Here is a 16,469-nt window from a genome sequence, read left to right as displayed (position 1 = left end):
AGATGCAGTGATTAATGACATGGCAGGCTTTCCCTTCCCCCCCTGGAGGTCGAGCCTTGATGAGCAAAAAGGAGAAGGCTGCTAGCACGGGGCTGGGGTTTCTTGCTGCAACATGCCATATCCAGAAACTTTTTTTACTCTGCATTTTTTCCCTTAATAGAAACTGTCATCTGTAATCAAGACAATTGCATCAAAATGTGAGGGTAGCACAGAAGCGTATAAAATTTAACTAGTTCTGAGCCTGCTCATCATCCTTGCTGGAACAGGCAATGTTTTTAGTAGCCCTGTCCAGTGCTTTCTAGCCAGCAATGCTTTGCTGTAAAAACAAGGCAAACCCTGTCCAGTGCTTTCTAGCCAGCAATGCTTTGCTGTAAAAACAAGGCAAACCTCTATCGCTTCTTGTGGCTGCATATCCCTTGGCTGGTGCTAAAGGGCATTGGGAAAACTTTGTCAAGACTTGCTGCAAGCCTTATTGCATTAGATCCTGTGCAAACACCTTTCATCTTCAGGTGGCACATGGGCCCCAGCAGAAATTTTATGATTTTTAAAATGTTGTTGCATAGGGTAGGGAGTGCATCCTGTGAGCCGGATATGTGGGATCTAGAGAAGCAGTTAGCATTCCTGTTGCTGTAAGTCACTGAACCCAAGCTGGCTGACTTTGGCGGTGGTAAAATGCCAGGCTTCTCCTGCACCATGTAAAAAAGAACAGGAAAGATAACCCGGGTGAAACAAAAACCTTTGGTGGACTTGCTACCAATCTGGTATTTATGTCCCAGCAGGTTTTTTTTTTTTGTAAAACCTGCACCCTATAGGGGTTTATAAAGTACCATTACCTTGGTAAAGGTTTTAATATATTTTAGATTTTGAAGAACTGGTATTATAGGTTCAGTTCTGCACTGGCTGCATTATGGCTGTGATTTACTGAATCATCAGGAAGAGGCTGAAGATAATTCATTGGCATTCTTCTTGAAACAATTTGTAATTTTTTAAATGCAAACAGCAGAAATCTCAGGGCAGACAGAAGAGCACAGCTTTGTATTTAAGACTTGATGATATTAAAAAAGTTTGTTTTAGCTGTCACAAAATAATCAAGATATTTCTGAAATGTTTTGTGAACTTTTACACTGTTGTATGGTGGATGTGAATTTTTCTGTTATTAGCAACTATCTTTTGTCATAAATATATCTCTGAATTCAGAGACCTTTTTGCCAGATGTGCGTGACAATCCTTTCCTTGCTGTTTAAACAGCAAACAGATAAGATACTAGCCTTGTTACTTCATTGTCACTGAAGTAATTGAAGTAATTACTTCATCTGGCAGATATGTTGCTTATTTTTTCTGACTTGATTTTTCAAGATGAGTTTAGTTTAAACCCTGCTTCTTGTATTTACTTTTTTAAAGCATGGTTGAGTCAACAAGTTTGTAATGATGGGCTCTTTTTTACATAATAGGCAAGTTTCCTGACTCATTCCTATTAAGTTGCTGTTTAAGCAAAGCATCAGGCTGCTAAATCCAGGTATGTTTTTCAGATAATAACCCTCATATTGAGTGAGCTTAGCTGACCAATCTTCAGAATCCCTGATACAAAAACACCATTTAAGGAAAAGCAAATATTATAAGTAAATAGGAAATATGGCATTTTAAGTGTTTATGGAATTAGTAATATTTTGGTTGCCTGTTGAAAGACCCTCAATGAATTTAGAGAAGTGCTGAAATTCCTTGCCCTTCTTAAAATACTGCATGCAGCTTTTCAATCCTATGTCATTCCAGATCCCTTAATTAAGAAGACTTAAGGCTAATATTTGTACACAGTGGCTTGGAAGGAGAAATATAAAAATAATCAGAGGTCCTTGCAATGAATTGAGAGCATAATGGCTCCTCTCACCTGTGGCACACGGGAGTGATGCAGTAAAGCAGCTTGGAGGGGTATGTTATTCTTACGAAATGCTTTTTTGTGTGTTTTATGCTGCCAGTTTGCAATATTGGCAAAGGCCGGCAGAATAAGGGAAGCACTGAGTGTTTGGCAGAGTAGCATTAGCATTTTCAGAGCTGGGCTTGCCAGATGCCTGGGTTTCAAACATTTGGTTTAAATTGTGGTCTGAACCACTAGAAGTTCAGGGAAGTTTGCCTCGTAGCAGTTGCAAAACAGCTTTTATACAGGCAGGGGACAATGATTCACTGCCAGGTTCAAAACGTCACATCTGCCCCTCTCCATACTAGTAAGGGAGTATTTCTGGAGTACATCCTTCTCACAGAGTTGGTAAGAGCCAGATAGCTCCAGCAATGCTGCTTTTTCACACTTTGACACCTGTGGAACAAATTTACCTATAAATATATCTATTCCTATATAAATTTACCTTTACCTATATAAATTTACCTATACCTGTGGAACCTATAATTTTTTTTCTTCCTTAGTCAACTTCTTAGAGAGAATGTGCAGCATCCAGAGTGCAGGTGAGAGAACCAAAGATAAGAACTCAAGAGCTCTGTCAGTGCTGTAATTTGTGCTGTGTGATTTCTTTTGTGGTTGAGAAACTTGGTCAAATGGAATAACTGAGTATTTTATTTAATTATGATTGTACAATTTGAAGTACAGTGGGAAAATGAATAATTGATATAAGACTAGCTACATTAGAAAAAAAAAAAAGTAACAATATTTTCATGAGCCTATAAAGTAGTTTAAATATTAGGTGATTGTATGTTACTCTGACTTTTTCCCCTACGCTCCGTCCTATATTTTGGAGGCATATTCATTTTCTTTAAGAATGAATATTCTAAAAGAAAACACGGTGGAAGAAATGCTGCCCGGCACATCTCAGGCATGGCTGGAGACAGCTGCCCTGCTACCTTGCTTCCCTGCCAGTGAACCAGCCTTGCTGACTAGGTGGCTGCCTCCAGCTCTAACGGGAAAGCAGTGAGTTAAGACCACATCCTAAAACTGTAAGGCCTCCACAGGTGCTCCCATCATACCTGAGGTTCTACCTAGATTTATTCCTCACAGGTATGGACTGTAAAGATGCAGGCTGAGGACGCGAGGGGGAGCGTGGCATTGCTGGGACATGACAGGTGATTGTGGCATGCGGAGCTGCTGCTGCCCATGGGGTGGGAGCTGATGCCTCCACTGGACCCCACATCGCCCTGAGAGGGTGCAAGGGTGGCAGTGGGAACGCCAAGTGCCCTCTTGTGCCCTGCAGAGGCCTGGCATTTCACTAAGTGATGCAATGTGTCAAATTCCACACTTCAAATTTCTGTGCTGGATACAGTAACCTCTTATAAAGTCCAGCACAGGCAGTACTCAGTGGAGACGAGACTGTTTAAGAACAGCTGAGCCTGATTGATGGTCATGCTGCCTGCTCCTCTTGAGGATTGCCAGCATGTTTCTCAAAAAGAAAACAAAAAAGCGCTGTTTCTGGCTTTTTGACATATGCATGTAGCAACCTATGTATGTACAGTGCTTCCTAGCAGTTAAGCGTCTGGCTGCAGCCCTAGTCTTAGAGATACGCTGGTGCAGGAGCAGAAGACAGAGGGCACAAACAGATTTATTTCCCTGTTCTTGGATACATGTACCTTCAAAACGTTTCAGGTAGACTAGCTGCTTCTGACACGGTGGTGGCAAAGGTTGCTCATTTGGAATGAAATCCATTCTGGCATGAGAACCTCATCACACACACAGCTGAATGCACAGCTGGGCAGCTGCTAAATACCATGAACCAGGATTACTGAATCTTGTGTGTGTTGGAAAGGGGGATTTAATGCACAGGGCAGGAAATAAAGGAAGCAATATTTTTTAAGAAGCTGAGCTGGCTATCAAGTGGAATTTATAAGCTTTCACTGTGCTTTGTCCCAGTAAGTATGAAGTGTCTGTACCTATAAGAGCTGCCAAATGTCTGTCTTCTACATTTGTGTTGAAAATCTGTGTGGCCAGATAGAAGCTGTATAATATAAGCCTGAAAAGAGAGTCATAAACATTTAGAAAAGGCTAGTATTTGGGAATACATTTTTTTTCCAGTAGAGCTTCTGTCTAGTTTTCCTTGGAAGTCTGTGATCTGCATATTTAAGGGCTGCAAGTACTAACATAACTACAAAATGAATTTATCTGAAGCTTCTTCCCCTACAGTGTTGAAATTTATAGGCTGGTGTATATAATACAAAATCTATCCACTGCTAACCACAGTAATAAATTATGTGTCATGGTACAGACAGATAAAGTATTTTTTCTATAAACACAGAAACGGTCGTCTGAGACCTCTGAGAGGGAAGATCTTCTGTTGCAGTGCTCCTGCCAGAGCCATTGACAATCTTGACAGTTCTAGCTTCCTGCTGAAATTGAAGTATTTTGTGGGAATAGATTAATTACTGCTAATAGTCTTGACAGAATGCTGTCAAGACGTCTTGTTTTGATTTATATGGAATATAAAATGCAAGTCAAAACGACTCACTGGTGCTTGAAACAACATGCTTTGGAGTCTTACGTTTAATGTTTCCAGTTCTTCGTTAAAATGAGTTCTTAGCAAAAACTGGAATTTCTGACATGGAAAATTGTTCCCAATAGATTCCAGCTCATAGTTTTCTTCCCTCTTTATCTGATATGCTAACCATATATATCCAAGGCATATAAAAGAAAAATTTTATTCTTAAAGTTATTATTATTGGTGTTTAATCCTTATGCTTTTGTAAAATATCTATATGAATTTACTATTGGTCATATAGCTCAAGATTTAAAGCCTTACATATAATGTCTATTTGAATTAATGTTGAGTATTGATAAAATACGCTTATCACATTTTGGGGAAAAAACTGTCATCTTTTTCTTGCTCACATCTGCTGAAATTCTTCGAGGCCCTACCTAGGAATGTGCTATGCCTGAGGCACCAAGGAATACTTTCTTTCTCCTTACTAGATGCATCAAATTCTAACCCCATTGTTCTTCCTCTCCTGTTGGACTCTTTTGTGATAGATATTCCCCTGGCTAGACAAGCCCTGCTCAGTGCCAAATTTCAGTAAAGACCAGGAAGTGTAATAAGGGTGTGTGTCTTTAGCTTGGCTCTTCTCATGTGAAATGAAGGTCATCTTAGAGGAAGGCTGTCCAATGCCTGCAAAAAAGAATCTCCTATGTTTAACATTTAAAGTTACTTGACATTTTGCAACAGTGTGTGTGCCTTACAGACATGAACAAATATTGAATTTTTAAGAAGAGAAAGTGAAAAAGCAAGTGCGTTGGCTCCAAAGCCAAAGGAAGAGCATTGTCTGCTCCCCTGGGCTGAGAATTAGGTATTTTTTAATGATTTGCCTGAGGCATATGAACAAAAACTACAGAAGCAACTGGCTGTTGCTTTTATTTATTTATTTATTTTAATCTTCATGAGAAATAAGAATTATTTATGGCAGCATTTAATTTTATCTGTAAACATGATTTATTCAACAGCTTTACAGCCACTTGCCTTTTTGAGACTTGCTTTCTATGGTGTCTTTGCATCTGTAAGTATCCCAATCTGTTTCTGTGGTCTGACTGTGAAGTTCACATGGTGTTTAGAGACTTCTAGTAAGGGCAGCTAAAGAAGTCAAGCTAGTGGCTGTACAAATCCATTTTAAAATACCACTGTGACTCACGGAGGAGATCTGCAAGCAGGACAGAGCAGGTATTTTATCAGCTTGTTGCCTGATATGTAGCACGTAGGAGAATGCATACGAACATGCTTTCCTGCTGGCATTGAATGCATGAAGGAGCTGCTTTGGACCACTTTTACAAATACCCTGAAACTCTACATGCTGTAGTAAGGATTACAAGAGCAAATTGTGGTAATCATAGAAGCCATTATTATTTACATTCAGTAATTACTTTTCCCAGCTTTACAGTTTTATTTACTTTGTACTTTTCTGAGTTGTTTTCTATAGATGTAATGAGCATTGTGTTGTTGTTGTTTTGGTTTTGGGTTTTATTTATTTTTTTATTCATAGTTTATATTATTCTATTAGAAAACTTTGCATGTAAAGAAATGTTAGGTGTAGAAGCATACTTTGTTGGATGTAGTAGCTTGTGAAGTTACAAGGTGTGATGTAAAGAATATACTATATGTAAACTGGAAGGAGAAAACATTTTATCCAGCCTACACTTTGAAGCAAGTATCATTTGTGTTTTCTGCACATATATATTGCAAGACTAATTTAACAGGGAATGCATTCCCTGCAAAATTAATATGGTAACACTTCCATTAACAGGGGAGAAAATGCAGTGCCAGTTTTCTGTTGGAAGACAAGAGATGACACGTGGCAGTACATCCAATAATTAATATCTATATTTTGAATCTCCTGATGTCTTCAAGTGCTCACACAGTGCTCCATCTTAAAGCAGAAAAATTCATTTATTTTTCCAATTGTAATAAACAGCACCTGTCAGTATAGGCAGAATGGGCTGCCAGAAAGTTTTCAGCTGGAGCATTTGCCACTCTTTCCAGCAAACTTTGGTTCCATGATGCAGTCAAGAGGCAGTTGAAGATGCCACTTAGAAAGCAACTGTGGAGCTTTGTGCATATCCATGTTTATGGCAGTCCTATCCGTAAAGCCCACCAACCTGAAAACCCCACTTTTGGTGAGGGAAGAAGGAAGGAAAAGCTTCTGTGGGTTCAAGAAGCGGCACTCTTCCTGTTGGCACTGAATCCATGCCCTGGCACTTGAAAGGCTATGTGAGGGGATCCTTGTTTTATTTGGGATTCTGGGCAATTTTTCTGAATACCAAAAAGTTCTCTGTGTTTGAGACTGTTAAAACAACATTCTGTCCAACCTTCAGCTCAAGTAGGGGCATTTTTCTTCTCATTCATTTCCCTTGGTATTTAAGACCATAATATTTGTATATAAATACTTGCTTTCAGAGGACTTTTTTTTTTCTTTTTTTTTCCCCAGGGCCTGTTTTCATGTCATTTGTTACAAAATAGAACTCCAGAGATGATGAGCTTTCCTATTTACTCCCATTTTTAGTGTGTCCATAAACCTCTAACTATTTTCTGGTACAAGAACTAGGAGCCATCACATGGAGCTAGTAGGAGACATGGTCAAGGCAAGCAAAAGGAAGTAGTTTTTTTGCACAGCAGGCAGCAGATGTGCCACCTTGCCAAAGAAAGCTGTGGATGCAAAAGGTTGTTATATGGATTCAAGAGGAGATTTGACTCAGAAAATGCCATGCCCTGAACTGAGAACACAAGAAGGCTGGAGGAGGTAGGATCCTTTTTTTAAGGATTGCTCATTCTTTTCTCTGGGTGTCCACGTATTGCTTCTGCATCAGGCGGGTACAGAGCTAGGCGGGTCCTGGGTCTGAGGCCACGCAGTGGTTCTGCTGTTCTCAGTGTGGTTCACACTTCATGCTGTTAGTGTTTCCAGGGCTTCTGAGGAAAGAGAGCAACACCCCAGAGGTAGGTGCCTGTCAGCATTTGCTGATGTAATCCCTTTGCGATGAAAGGAGCTGTATGAGTAAACATTTAGTCATGTTCTAACCAAGTACATCTATGAGACAATGAAATGATTTAGAGACCGATAAATGTGAATAGTTTTCTCTTGGCGGTTTTCTTGCAGCTTTCCGTACTCGGAGAAAACAAATGTTGTTTCTTATAAAATTGCTACTGAAATGATGGTTGAAACTGATGAGAATCCCACCTGGAAATCTGTGTGTAAACAATAAAATAAAACAAATAAAAACCCTATTCTGCAGACATAAATAAAGAGCCATTGAATGTGTCAGGTTGGGGAAGATACATTAAAGGTATGGACAGTGGGAGATTCTGCAGCGCTGGGTAAAGCATCTCTGTTCTAGCTCATTGGTTTTTGTTGTGTTTTGTTGTTGGTTGTGGTGGTGGTGGTTTATTTTTGGTTGTTTGTCTCTTCTGAATCCTCCCAAGTGCTTCTTCACTCCCAGCCAATTTTTCCAGTGTCAGCCTTGAGTTCTTGTTGTTATTTAATCACCAATCATGTTTGCCTACCAAAGAAGGCTGTGGAGTCTCCCCCCTTGAAGATCTTCAAAAGCTGCCTGGCCAAGGTTCTGGGCAGCCTGCGGTGGGTGCCTGAGTGGGCTGGGGTGGGCCAAGGGTGTGGACTAGATGCCCCCTGGAGGCCCCTTCCCACCTCAACTTTCTGTGATTCTGTGAACTAGCAGACTTTTGCATAAGCTGCTTGTCTACTAAGAAACGTATGTGCTATGTTGTCCCTGCCAGTGGAAATCAGATAGAGCATAACAGAAAAAAACAGGGAAATACATCATGGTGTGGGTGGTTGGGTTGTGAGGAGGGTTGTTTGTTTGCTTTTTCAGATTTCTCTCTGAAAGCATGACCCTTAGAGAAGGACCGAATCCTGCTCTCTTTGAAGGAGCCGGTGGGATTTATGGCCTTCCCTGGAATGGCAGAGTGCATTTTGAGGATATGTTAGGATCTCCAGTGTTAATAACTGGCTAAAAGGCTGAACACTTTGCATCAGCATAGAAGGCAGAGTATAGAGGTGTTGAAAGCAGTGCACAGAAAGAGAAATAGTGTTGGGAGAAAAGAAGCTGGAAAAAGAAGCACTACTTGGCAGATCTTCTGGAGTCTGATATGTGGGGAACATCTCACTTAATCCATCATCAGAGAGCTTTAACAATGAGGGAGGAGGAAGGGGGAACCAAGCCCCGAAAAAGCAAAAAGGTGAATTGTCTTACTTTGTGTTTAAAAGCCAAGAAATGAGTGTAATGTCTTCCTGCTTCTTCAGGAACAGTCCCGGTTCTGCTGGGACCGGAGTTCTTCAAAACCTTTCTCTCGCTTAGCAGGCAGGAAAGTGGCAAGTATGGTGCCTTTTCCTCTTGTGGGTGTGATGTATCTTTGGCAGTGAGGTGCCCCTATGGTGTGGTCGCAACTCACCTGGGAAGTCAGAGCCCTAGACCATCATGAGGAGCCAGCCTGCTTCAGCACAGTGAGCTTTGCAGGGACTTCTGCAGCTGATTTTCGAGGATCAAATGCTGGTTAAAACTCAGGGAATTCTCTCTGAGCATAAGAAAGAACATTTTTACTGCGAGGGCAGTCAAACAGTGTCACAGGTTTCTCAGAGTGGATGTGGAGCCTCTGTCCTTGAAGGTATTCAAAACTCATCCGGACGTGGTCCTGGGCAGCCTGCGGCAGCCGCCCCTCCTCCAAGCAGAGGAAGCCAGCCTGGACGATCTCCTGAGGTGCTGTCTGGCCATACAGCGGTCCTGTAGCTAAGTAACAGGCAGCCTCTGAGCTGTAATTTCTAGTTTGATATTATGGGTTATCCTTCAGCACATCTCAGTGTTGAAAAGTAAAATTGCTACAGAAAAATTATTTTGTACCCATGTATATCAGATGGGGCTCTCGGGATAATGGCGCATTTAAGAGCAGCTGGTTCACTCATTACCTCTGTGTTTGTGTTGCTTCAGCTCAGAAAATGTCTAATATTAAAAAGTCTGCTATAGCAAACTGTTCCTGGCCTAAACTTAGATGCGTTATCTTTAACAGTGCTCTTATCTATGCTTTTATTATTTAATACTTCCGTTCTTGTATAGGCAAGAAATCTCAGCTGTGGGATTGGATTCTGTTGCTCTCTGCACTGAATGAATGAACAGCCACACTAAAAGATTTCTGCAACAGATCCATAATCTGGAGAGAGAGAGACAGAAAATAAGAACTGCAAAGATGTATGAGCACAGACTGTGTTTGCATGTCCTGATGGCTTTCTGGGAATACGAGAATAAACATCTGGATTTATTTCTTTTGTCATTGTCATGGCACAGCTCTTTTATCAGAGACCAACAAATGAATGAACTGCTGAATCTTAGCCCATTTGTCTGTCATCTCCTGCCTCTGATGCAAGCAGGCAGAGGTAGCGCAAGGACTGTGTTTCAGGCTTGATCCAGCAATGCGAATTTACCCTTTGGTGTTTCCTACAGCTGTCACAGGAGAGGTTACTTCCTATGGGAGGGCAGTGGTGTATTGTTGCAGAATGTCTGCCAGCAATTAGCGCAAATGCCTCTCTCTGGAATAACAAGAAACAAAAAGCTGTGTGGCCAGTAGGATTATGGGTCAAGAAATCCTGCCTTTATTAAGTGAGGCCATTTTCCTACCTGCTGTTAAGCTGACTAAATACAAAAGGCTAATTTCTGGAAGGTCACCCAGTCGTGTAATGTTACCTGATTTTGCTTTTATATTTCAACAATTTTTTCTTTTTTCTTTTATTTTTCTTTGGTTAAGGTTCATTTGCTGCTTTCAAACAATACCTATGTTTCAAATACATCAGTGATTTGAGTAACTCACTTGGAAAAATACCATCTATTAAATGAATCTATTAAATGAATGATTTTGCAATTTAATGCATTCAAGAAATTGGATAACCCCTATATTATTACTTGTAATAGTCTAGTCCCTTGGCATTAAAACAAAACAGAACAAACCAGCACCTAATTTCCCAATTGTCTTTACATGTTTCAGCAACCAGTCCTCTGTTAATGCTGAATGATGTGCTACGTGAGATTTGTAAATGTTCCTGTGGTTGGTGGTATATCTTTATGTACTTACATGGTAATACTTTTTTAATACACTGAGGATTCTTATGTCAGATGTGTCAGCTACAGATCCCTAATTTACGATGGTTTTTATTTCATAAGACTTTTTCCAAGATAAGAGTACTGTTTGCAGCTGGAAAGCACATGAGACAATGGCATATGTTAGTTCCAAAGTAAACCTGTGCTAGTACGGCTCTTGCGGCTGTAACTGTGTCTGGCAATAGACTTGCAGTGTTGACACGATGCCAGTGAAAGGAAATCTTCAGGAATCTTTTAGCCTATGTCCCCACTGCCTTTCAGGTAGGGCCTGGGTGTACCTGCGAATGGAGCCTTTCCCATGGGCTGCCTCCAAAATCAGCCTGCAGGTTGTCATGTGGACCCGAGGTCAAGAGGCCTTCGAATGGCACTCTCAGAGAGGCTGTACAGTTAGGAAAGCTGTTTGCTTCCCTGGGTGCTGTCCCAGATGCTGACATCAGCGCTGTTCTCCACAGCTTCCAGGACCATCAGGTTCCTGAATTCTGTTTTGTCACTTGTTTTTCACTGTTGTGTTTGATTTTATTTTTTTTCATTGCCGAGTTCAGGTTGCATTCTTATTGCTTTGCAAATAGATCCTTTGGGAAAAAAAGGCAAGATTTCTTTTCCCTTGGGGAGCTACTCTGTTTGCATAGCTTGTAGGTGCTGGGCTGTGAGGTATGGCAAGCCAGAAACCTAGAGTGGGGAGTTGCACCAAGACAGAGGGGAGCAAGAGACCTAATCAGGCCTCTGGGAGGATGGAGAAACCCTCCCAAGGACCAGGGCAAAGCTGGCTGCTATGCAGAAAGGCATTGAGTGAATTGAAACCAGGACTGGAAGCAAGGATAACGTGAACAAAGGAACATCATTTGTAAAATTTTCTATCCCTTTCCCTGTTGCTTTAATGGTGTTTGTTTTGTTTATAAACTGTTTCAATTTCATTCTAAAAGAAATCAATTTATTTATTCCTTCACTTTTTAAAGCATTTACGTCTCTGGGAAGATCAAGCATGCAGTCCCAGGATAACTGTAAATGGTGAAAATTTAACTAGGAATAGCAAGAATTTGCAGAAGTGGAGATACAAATTTAAAGATTCTGGGTCAAGCCACTGTCTGGTGTGTTTTTGTTGTCTCACCACCTATTGTTACCTAAGGATAAATCTTATTAAAGTGTAATCATAAACTCACAATTTCCATTCCCTTGTTAAATTGACACAGATGGAGTCTATTACTTGTTGTTGTCTCAATTTCTACCTGATATAAAATCAATGCAGAATTATGACCACCAATTAGCCAATCACTAGAGACCTTTTGTTGTGTATTGTAAGAAAGAAGAAATGCTTGTTCTCATTTTTTTTCCTCCATTCAGAGAAACAAGTAATCTTTTCAAGACTGTATCAAAGCAATTATTTGGTAGCTGCATAAGATACTTAGAAAGGCCCAGAAAACTATTTTGAAAACTGTCATCTTGCTGCTTTCCCCACCTTCTTCTGTATGCACGTCTGTATATGTTTGACTACTTGAAGTCTGGATCTGAATGGGAAGGGCAGGACGAATGGATACCAGCAATGGGTCATAAAATGGAGCAAGAGATTAAGTGCTGTTCTCCAGCATTTTCCCCAAACAGCTTATGTACATCATACCACAACAGAGCTTCTGTACTCAGAACATGAAGACGATGCCAAGTGATGGCTTTTGTGGTTGTAAAGAAAGTGTTCTAGCCTTCAATGGGTACTATCTTTCTTACTTTTTTATTTCTATCCCTGTCCCTTCCCCACCCCTGTTCTGGAGTTTGAATCTCTCATTAAAAAAAAAAAAAAAAAAAAAAAGTGCATTCCATGATTCAGCCTGAAAGAGTTTTGTAACTTGGTCAGAGTAATACAAAAGCAGAGTTATGGCCATACAGAACACATGAACCAAATCCAATAGTTGTTCTTGTGTTGCTGCTTACCCTTGAGCAATTTTATCTGATTTATAATCTGTTTAGACTACTGAAGAGTCAGACAAATTCACTTGATGGGAAATCAGACTCCTTTCTCTTGGTGGGTGATATCAGATGAGCGTACATTACGGTCTCAAAATAACATTATTCAAAGGAAATTGCCAATGCTGTTTCCCATCCATATATCAAAAGACATGTGCTATGTTGACATCAGAAAGGTACTGTGGCCCACTTTCATACATGCTTTAACTGTGGCTATTTCTGTTTGTATTATAACCTTAGGGTTATAATAATGCCGTGTCTGAAGCAGAACATTAGTGTGCTGTGTTGCACACAGACACAGGAAAAGGAGGGATTTTCCAAACACACGGGGTATGCAAGCAGCTTATCTGGACCCAAAAAGACAAGTCCGTAACAGAAGATCACCATCTGTAGGCTGGTTGTGGGACTGGCCTGTGGCTTGATTATTACGAGAGGAGACAGGGGCAAAGGGAGCAGAAATCTTCAGGATTGTTAGGTAGAGTTAGGTGGTGGGAAAGGACCTGAAGGGTCCTTCTTGTCTGATGGAACATCCCTTTGTGTCTTGCAGATAACTTCCCATATAATCATGAGGAGTCGTATGTTCACATTTTCCCATCAGCTCTGAAAAGTTAAACACTTAAACATGTTCAGGGCAGAGCAATACTCTGCTCTCTTCTGTTTGTGATTGAGCGGTGGTTTTGTTTTCCAGTGGAGCAGTGGTTATTGTCTATCATCATTGAAATATGGGTCACTTTCTCCATACGGGAACCTGTGTGTGCTACTTCATCTGCATTAAGCATTGCAGACAGCTACGGAAATGATCTTTTTTAATCAAAAAACCCACCTATTTTCTAGTCAAATTCAATACACCTACGCTGATAAAAGCACCTTCTCTGATTTGATAGTACTGAGAATTTTACAAATTCAACAGTAAGCTCCTTTTTTTTTTTCCTTTTCTTTTTTTCTTGGCTATAAAACACATGTACATTAGGCATTTGCTATTTGATAGAAGCATGAGGAGTTGAAGCTTTATCTATTCATGCTCAAACCAGGGTATCAAAACAATGCCCATAATTTCTGAAATACAGATGGTGTCACCAGGCACATAATTGAAATAGGCTTCAATGTTGTAGCAAGAAAAGATATAGGCCTACCTCACCACAGCAATTAAATGGGTCCTAACCCAGTAGACCCTAAGGCATGTGATTTAGGGTGTTTCTAAATTAGGATCAAAAGATGTAAAATGCCTAAATGTTATTGATCTTGATTAAGCAAACAACAATTAATTTTCCAATATGTTGCAGCTCTGGTTTCATTGTTTTCTAGATAAATGGTAATATATATCAGCTGAGCTACCTTCACATGTTCTGCGGTAACACAAATATTTATTGCAGGGCTACTCTGCAATCAAATGCTGCTAGAGTTGACTGTGCTTCACCTTGTTCCTTAAACTAGTCACAGCTGAACTAGCCAAGGCTCGTATTGGTTATTTGTTAGGATGCAGCTGACTAATTCAGTATTTCTTTAGATCAAGAGGCAGACAAATATGAAAATCTACTCTGTAAGTGATTGTTTCTTTTACCTTTATCTTCTCTGGGACAAAACTGTTTGATCTGGACTATGGCGTGGATGCAGTTCCTTTGTATCGAGGTATTTCCATACTTAAAATGTTCAAGAAGGCTTTCAGGACTTGATGCTTATGCCTTTTAAGCATTATTTACTTGAGGAAGCTCTTCTCCCTCTGTTAAGTAAACTCATGCAGTTCAGTTCTGTATTTTTATCAAAGATTGGAGTTGGTAAATAAATGTAGGTGGCTTCCAAGCATTTTTTATTTCTGGCTATCTAACAGGTATTATTAACTAAGGTGAAGAAACGCTTCCAAGAGGCAGGCGCTTCAGGCCTTGAAGATATGTCCTTGGAACTTGTAGTATTGGCACAGGCATGAAAGAGAGTTTGGAGCTTATACTGGGGATTTGATCGCTTCTACTGGATGTGTTTCTGTACCTTCCATTTGTTGAAGTTGCACGAAGTATAGAATAAGGCTCTAACTGTTGATTATTGCAATGTTGATGCCTACAAATCAGCCATATATGGTTTGTGCTGTGAGCTCACGTGGCAAACAGACAACATGTAAACAGCTATGCAAGAGCTGAATTTGTACTTAATGGCTTCTGCAACTTGATCAGGGATGCTGATGAAACCCCAAAAGTATGGGAATGCTGCACGCAGATACTTCAGCGTAGAAATTGAGTGTTAGAAGCCAGTATGACAAATGGTATGTTCTTGTCCAACATTGGCTGGAAGTACTGGAGAAGCAGCCCTTACCAAGAGGGAGGAAGGAGCAGCCTGGACTGCAATATGAGCTGTGGCATGGTGCTTTGCACCCCTGAGGCAGGAGAGAAATTTCAGGAAAAGCTGGAACATCTTATTTTTGAAAAATGTTAAAGTCTGTGACTTGGACATTTCAATTGTGAATTGAAATGCTGCAGTGCTTTTCTTTCCCCCTGTTTTTTAAAGATCATTTTTTTATGGTGAAAAGTTGTCTAAACCAGACTTCAGTTTTCTTTGTCTATCTTCTCAGCAACAGACCCATATAAATATGAGGGTTTTTTTACATAAAGTTTTCCAATATATTCTCTTAAAAATCCAAAATCACCAAATATTTTCAGATATCAGAACCAAATTTCAGCATTAGAAATTGATCTGAAGATTAACTCAATATTACTAACTCAAGAAATTATAGTTCTTCTAATTTTTGCTGTTTCATTTGGGATACAAATATGAACTAGGCTATGAGGTTTTTTTCAGACCAATTGATCAGTCAAATATTTTACAAAAATACACTTTTGTAATGTTATACCTGTCTCAAAAGATTTGAAATTATGCCCTCAGCTCAGATTTCAGTACTTAGTGATACTTCCATTTTATATTCTGTAAGTATCAGTGGTGTTTCTCTTTACATTTAGGTTGCAACTCTATTTACTTACAGTAATTTCTATTCAAGTTAGTCTACGCCAAATAGGGTAATTGGATTTCTTCCTTCCTTCTTCAGTCTGAAAACGTTTTCATTAGAACTAATGTCTGCTCTGATGAGATTATTTTCCCGAACATGTTTAGAAGTACTGATCTGGTCAGGGCAAGTATTGCTAATTACAATCTTCATGTCCTCAATAAACATAACTAGCACTATTTGTGGTGCTGTTTAGCAGACTTTATTTTCTCACTGTGAGGGGAGAAACTAACCTCAAATACAGATGTAGTTGGAATAAGAGTATGAGCATGGAGCTGTGCAATTGCTTTGACTTATAGCATCTTTGTCCCTGGGTCTTCCCTTTCCTTTTTGGTCTAGTTGCCTTACATTCTGCGTAACCAGATGCACTGTGTGAAATCATGTCATTTAGATTCTGCCCTGTTTCTCAGGGTCTTCACAATGATCTAGGTCACTGCAGAAGGTAAGAAACTGTACAAATAACATCTTACCATTCCCAATTTCTGCATGAAGTTTCTATGTGAACTGTTGAGTCAACAGGAAAAAGAATGCTCTATCAAACGTACAAAATACACATGCACAAAGGAAGCCAAGCATGCATGAAGGAGGAAAGGACACGTTATCCCTGATGGAAACAGCAGATGAATTTTTTTTTTTTAAGCAGGTGGGACTTAGGCTGGCCATGTACTTTTTAACTACTTCTGAAGGACATTGGGAGCTTTAATGCCCAGAAAGAAACTGAAAGGTGTGATACATAACATTAATGACTGAAGTGGAACAGGTGTTTTTTTCTCTTGGTAATTCATAATTATTGTTTTAAAGGCTGTAGAAGGCAGGGTTTGTTTTGTTTTTCTCTTTTTAAGTTGGGGAATTTTAGAGCATGGAAAACAATAGGTTTTCTGCTCCATGAGCAAGCTGTTTTGGGCTCTCAGGGTGTTGCTTTTAGCTCATCAGATTGAATCCTGCTAGAGTGAT

The 16,469-nt window shown here is 40.0% G+C and overlaps 1 protein-coding gene and 1 long non-coding RNA gene across 9 annotated transcripts in view; one reads left to right on the top strand and one right to left on the bottom strand.

The window, feature by feature from the left end:
• TUB (TUB bipartite transcription factor) overlaps nt 1–16,469 on the top strand; it is a 148,152-nt gene that overhangs the window by 19,122 nt on the left and 112,561 nt on the right. Inside the window, exon 1 of one of the 6 annotated variants that reach the window (XM_080595842.1) lies at nt 14,037–14,066. The exons of the other annotated variants lie outside the window; for them this stretch is intronic. Coding sequence (XP_080451968.1) covers nt 14,052–14,066 — 15 coding nt within the window. The 5' untranslated portion in view covers nt 14,037–14,051. Of the gene's footprint in view, nt 1–14,036; nt 14,067–16,469 lie in introns of those variants that run through there. 6 annotated transcript variants of the gene reach the window in all.
• Nucleotides 1–16,469, bottom strand: part of LOC308196645 — an 89,377-nt gene that overhangs the window by 22,938 nt on the left and 49,970 nt on the right. The gene's annotated exons all lie outside the window — the stretch shown is intronic.

This window comes from Anser brachyrhynchus (genome assembly GCF_964034855.1).
Source record: "Anser brachyrhynchus genome assembly, chromosome: 5".
Classification (NCBI taxonomy): Eukaryota; Metazoa; Chordata; class Aves; order Anseriformes; family Anatidae; genus Anser; species Anser brachyrhynchus.
This window is presented reverse-complemented; position numbering and strand designations above follow the sequence as displayed.